The sequence below is a fragment of the Rhinoraja longicauda genome, chromosome 13, assembly GCF_053455715.1.
Source record: "Rhinoraja longicauda isolate Sanriku21f chromosome 13, sRhiLon1.1, whole genome shotgun sequence".
Classification (NCBI taxonomy): Eukaryota; Metazoa; Chordata; class Chondrichthyes; order Rajiformes; family Arhynchobatidae; genus Rhinoraja; species Rhinoraja longicauda.
In genome coordinates, this window is record NC_135965.1 from 30,805,777 (window position 1) to 30,812,024 (window position 6,248).

At 39.2% G+C, this 6,248-nt stretch overlaps 1 protein-coding gene across 1 annotated transcript; it reads left to right on the plus strand.

Moving 5' to 3' along the window:
• Nucleotides 1-1,789: 1,789 nt before the first annotated feature.
• Nucleotides 1,790-4,288, plus strand: LOC144599206 (putative G-protein coupled receptor 148). Its single transcript, XM_078409960.1, has one exon. The coding sequence runs from the start codon at nt 2,235-2,237 to the stop codon at nt 3,255-3,257; it is 1,023 nt and encodes a 340-aa protein (XP_078266086.1). The 5' UTR covers nt 1,790-2,234; the 3' UTR covers nt 3,258-4,288.
• The last annotated feature ends 1,960 nt before the right edge of the window (nt 4,289-6,248 follow it).

Here is a 6,248-nt window from a genome sequence, read left to right on the forward strand (position 1 = left end):
AAATCAACATAAACATCCACCACAGCGGATTCCCCACGTTCCGCACTGAGATGGAAGGCAATAAAATCTAATTTTCCTCTTTATTCTCCTGCGGTCGGGGCAGTTGAACCATCTGCAGTTGGGGCGATCGAAGCTTCCGCAGCCGGCGATCGAAGCTTCCACGTTGGGGCGATCGAAGCCTCCTTGTCGGGGCGATCAAAGCTCTCGCGTCGGGGCGGTTGAACCTCCAGCGGCTTGGAGTTCCCGAGGTCGGTCTCTGATTAGAGACCGCGAGCTCCACGATGTTAAACGATTACATGTGCCTTCCTACCACTCTTATCTACTTGTGTTGCCACTTTCCGAAAGCTATGGACCTGCACCCAGGAACCCTCTGTAATGCTGTTAAGGGTCTTCCTATTAACGGTATTCTTTGTCTTAAACTCCAGCAATCTTGGTGTCATCTGCAAACTTACTAACCAACTATCTGCATTTACGTCCAAGTAATTTATATATGTCATAAACAGCACAGATTCCTGCGGAACTCCACTGGTTACAGACCTCCACCCAACAAAATACCCTTCCACCACAACCCTCTATCTTCTATAAGTAAGCCAGTTTTGAATCCATATGACCAAGTCACCCTGAATCCCGTTCATCGAAATCTTCTGGATCAGCAAACTATGGCGGACTTTATTAAATACCTCACTGAAAAAATATATAAAGATCTTTGCCAATACTTCTGCAACCCATCTCTCTTGCCTCTCCTGATAACCTGCAATAGATCTCATCAGGCCCTGGGGCATTATCTACCGTAATGCTTTCTAAACCCCCAACACCACCTCATTGATCTCTAACTGCTCTTGCATATTAGTATTATCCACACTGATCTCACAGTCCTCCATGTCCTTCTCCTTGATGAATGCAGATGTAAGGTACCTCGCCTACATGCTCTAATTCCAAGCACAAATTCCTTCCTTTATCCTTGAGTGTTCCTACCTTTTCCCTTGTTACTCTTTTGTTTTTAATGTATATAAAAACCCATACAAATTTTTAAAAATCCGATCTCAAAAGACTTTCCATGGACCTATTGGCTCTTCTAAACGCCTGCTTAAGTTTTTTCTAGTTGCTTTATGTTCCTCAAATATCCTGTCTGATTTCGTTTTTTTAAGCCTTACACTAACTTTTTCTGTTTGACCAAATTTACAATCTCTTTGGTCATCCAAGGTTGCCTAACTTTGCCATCCTTATCCTCATCCTCAGCCTCATTAGCAACCTCAGAAGCACAAAGCTAGAGAGGAAATAAGTCAACCTCGATCTCAAGGGACTCCCCATGAAGAAGTTATTGGGAAATCCAATTAATTCAGGAATGGGACATATCTCCCAATAGTTGGACACTGACATATTAAAGTATGTCATTGCATAGAGAATCAGGTGATCTACTTTGATAAGTTACTACCGATGTGAACAGTACAAAATTTCACATTATCCTGACAGATCACAATTTCACATTATCCTACGAGACATTTTATTGTACAAGATTGATAAACATATTGATATAATGGCAAATGTGGTTTACTGCTATTTTGAGAGATGCATTTTGTCGCTGTTATTCATTTAGACTGTGGTTTAATTAATTGAAACCTATTCACTGGCATTGGTCAGATAAAATATGTGTCCAGTGAAGTGTCAAATCAAACAATGACTGTCAAATCACCAACCTACTTCCTGACAAAAGAATTTACAGCCTGTCTCTGCTTGGCTGCAAGCACCAGGTATTGGCGCTGCGCTGATGATCTTGAGGACACCAAACCAATTCCACGGGAAGATTATTTTTGATAGAGAATATTACTTTTTATGAGGTGAAGATAACTTGTCAAAATGATAACTTGTCACTATGTCCTCATCTTGGAGTTTTCAGTTTCTACAAGATTTATTTCTGTGTACAAGTTAAAATCCAGGAGAACAATCCAGTATATCGACTGGCTTTGAGCTGCATATGAAAACTGAGTGAATAACTTCCTTTTTCATTTGAAGAGAAGGATTTTTCTTCTTTACATTTCAAGATAACATAAGTTGCATCCAAATGTGGCTATTATCTGCAATAAGCCTGAGGAGAATTTAGACAAAATCAGCAGATCAAGTTGAAGGGCTCTCTTTGCTGTACCGGATGTAAGCAAACACAGATTTGTGATCATGTGTTCACTCAAAGCGGTATGTAATGAATTTATCTAAATGTGAACATTGTGCCAGCTACAATGAAATCTCTTCCAGGTGAAGAACTTGTTACTGTGCAGTTCTCTGCAAATCTTTCACATCCTGTGGAACTTCATTTTCACCACAAAATCATCCAGGCATGGTTAAATGCTTTGGGACAGTCCAAAACAAATATTTTGATGGTTCCTCTGATGATTTGTCTTTTTGCTTCACTTCTGGCCACTCCTGTAGTCCTGATGGCCATATTTTCAAACAACAGCCTTCGCCAGGAGACCAGGTACCTTCTGCTTGCCAACACTCTAGTCAATGATTTGATTTATTCGGTACTGAACACGTTCATTGACATCCTTAATGCTGCAGGCGTGGGGATGCCTAGAGTTGTGTGTGAAACGCTATTGTATGTGCTAACAGTGGTTTATTGTAATGGAATCCTGACAGTCACCGCTATGGTGGTGGACACATATGTGGCTGTTGGTTGGCCCCTTCATTATCCCTCACTTTTATCACAATCCAGGACCCTGAAAGTCATTGTTTGTATTTGGATTGTCTCTGCTGCAGCTCCATCCGTCATCTATGTATTGACACTGGCAACTCAACAGAATCCATTATCTACATTATCGATTTGTATTTTACCTATAATATTCATGTTCTCTGTTCTTCGTTTACCTTTGTTAAAAATTTACTACAGTTTTACAGTAATTTACTTTCTAATATGTTTAGCACTGATCTCCAGTAGCTATATCATGTTATACTATAAAACGAAGACATCAGGAATATGGTCTGGCAACTCCAGAGCACGGCAGACCTTTGTTATTCATTCAATGCTCCTATTCCTTTATTTCTTTCCCTTGCTTGTGCTGGTGGCAGGGGGGGCACTCCAAGAACTGGACCTGATTTCCTATGTGACAGGACTCTGGATCAATATGTCAATGGCAAATATGCTTATGATGTTACCCAAAGCGGTTTCCCCATATGTTTATGCACTGAGGTACCGAGAAGTCACAAAGACAATACAATCATTATCTTTGCTGAGGCACATTAGACGTGTAAATCCCACTGAATAGTTGGTTAGAATTGGAAAATCTACTCATATTTAATTCACTCAAGCAAAGCATTCAAATATTACAGTAACTACCAAATAAAATTGTCAAAGGACTGTATTTGGGATTCTGAAGTCATTATCATTGGCTTGACTAAGGTGATAAGTCTTTTAGTGGGTCATGAACAAATCAGGATTCTCCATAATTTGTTTGTTAGCTCCTTTGCCACCCAATAATATCTTTACTTTCCTGCCATGCACTTTAGTTTCTGCAGTATTGAATTATGAACCAATTACCAGCAAAGCTATCTGTTCTATCTGTTTTACTTGCACCTTGGTAATTATTGAATCTGGAAATCCAAGTTCACTACTGCATTATAGAGGATAATTGACAGAAAAAGGGGTGAGTCTGTGTAGCATGTGGATTGCTCAGAAATATTTGCAGAAAGATTTCTTTATTTTGTCTATTCTTATGTAATAAATTGATTGGCAAGCATAAAGTACAATTACCAGCATTTTTAAAGATGGAGATTAGAAGATAATTTGTGATTTAGCCAGTCTTTAAGACAGTTTGTGATTGTCATTCAATTGCATGTACTCTTTGGTGGAAACCAGCTCAGATACCACCACTGTGAAGATGTATTCATTTGGGACCAAGTGCAAGTAAAACAGATGCCTTTACTGGAAAGAGGTTCATAACTCAGCATTGCTGAAAATTGTGTGTGTGTATTAGGAAAATAATTAATGTAAGCACAAGGTCTCTTAAACACTAAATATTGTTAATCTCTCTTACTCAGATACACATATCCACATCTCCTCTCACATATGCACATCTCTCTTGCACATTTCACACCTCTCAATCACATATATCTTGCTCTCACTCACCCATACACATCTTGCTCTCACACGCACATCTTTTTCTCACATACATCACAATACTCCCACACATGCATAACCCTCTCACACAAATATATCTTTCTCACACTGACATCTCTCTCCTATTTACACTTGCTCCTCTCTCCCATCCACACTTGCACCTCTCCCTCTCACCTCGCTCTCATCTCTATCTCTCTCTCTCTCTCTTGCTCTCTCTCTCTCTCTCTCTCTCTCTCTCTCTCTCTCTCTCTCTCTCTCTCTCTCTCTCTCTCTCTCTCTCTCTCTCTCTCTCTCTCTCTCTCTCTCTCTCTCTCTCTCTCTCTCTCTCTCTCTCTCTCTCTCTCTCTCTCTCTCTCTCTCTCTCTCTCTCTCTCTCTCTCTCTCTCTCTCTCTCTCTCTCTCTCTCTCTCTCTCTCTCTCTCTCTCTCACACAATCATAGTAAAAGAGAAGTAGGAACCCTGTACAACTCTAACAAAACGCCTCCCTTATTTTTAAACAACACGCCCTTCATGGTAAAACGCAGTATGCTGTTTGCCTTTTTTATTATTTGTTGGACCTGCGTGCTATCTTTTTATGATTCATCCACTAAAGCACTTAGACCTCCATGTACGTTTACAGTGCCCATCCATTTAGATAACAATCTGCCTTTTGTTTCCTCTCACTGAAATGGAAGTGGAATCCCCTCGCTCAACCCTACATATCTCTCATATTTACACCTAGCTTGCCTTCACTGACAGTTGCACATCTCTCACCTATACATTTCTCTCACTCACGCAAATACATCTCTCACACATAAACATCCCTTTCTCATTTACACATACACATTACTCTGTATCTCACACGTGGGCATTTGTGCCCAACACAACACACACACACACACTTAAGCAATTGATGAATTAGATTTAGTTTTAAAGCTTTGAGCCTGTCATGTAAGGAACTACTATTAAATTGGTTTGGCCAAATTATGTTCACATTCTTCAGTAATTACAGTATGTTAATAGTCTTCAAATGTTGATGCTGATTTATGGCAATGCTCCAAATTGCCTGTGTAATATTTGCTACTTATTTTGTCTGACAATGATTTGTAACTGTATGGCTAAATAATTCTCATTACATTCAATTATGTCTATTACCTTTTATGCAACCAAATATAAATGACTTATTTGTGACCAATAAATCATTTTCATGCACGACGGGTCGATGGTCTCTTCATTAATAATTTTGCAAGAAATACTTATTTAGCTCTTCAGCAATTTGTTGACTGTAAAGAAGTAATAATGTATTAAATTTAGGTTGTTAAATGTACTTCAATTATTAATTAAACATAATAAACATAAATAACCTTGCAGAAAGGATCCTTGATATTTGAGAGTGGTAACCTGATGCAGTTTATTAATTACTAATAAAAGAATTAATCAACAATTTTTTTGTAAGATTGTTATCCACCATCTCTGAATACCCCATGTTTAAGCAACTGAAATATTTGAGTATAATAGTCCAATAAGTTTTTATTTCAAGTAATGAGGATACGGAGAGGAGGAAGGACACCAATGGATGTTAGGAGAAAGAAAGAGCTAATATGATAGTCACGGTAAATGATAATCACGGAAAGGTTACAGTGTGGAAAGAGGCCATTCAAGTCCATGTCTGTTGTGTGCAAGAGCAGGCCAGCGAGGCCCAATCCCTCACATTCTCTCCAGTGGTCTGCAAATGGTTTCCTTTCAAGAACGTAAACTGTTTCTTTTGATTGCCAAAATTAATTTTATTTCAATTGCCTCACTGCGAAGCCAATTAGGTTGAGAGAAGAAAAACAAAATAAAGAAATGCTTGAAGGGATCAATACCAGGGTATTATGTTTCTCCTAGCGTCCTGTCCAGGTGCACGGGATAAATGTCCGAAGGTGAACTCTAACAATGGTACAGGTTGAACACCGATTTTCCGGCACTCTTTGTTTAGAGTTTTTGTGGATTATGCGTTTTTCTGGACAAACAGAGGTCACGTGATAATTAAATGACAATACACCCCTAGCCTCTAAAACACCAAGGAGTGTTAGAAACTTTTAAAATATGTAACAAATGTGAATGGAATGACCAGCCGACCCATCCCCGGCTCACACCATCACCCCGGCTGTTTATAGCC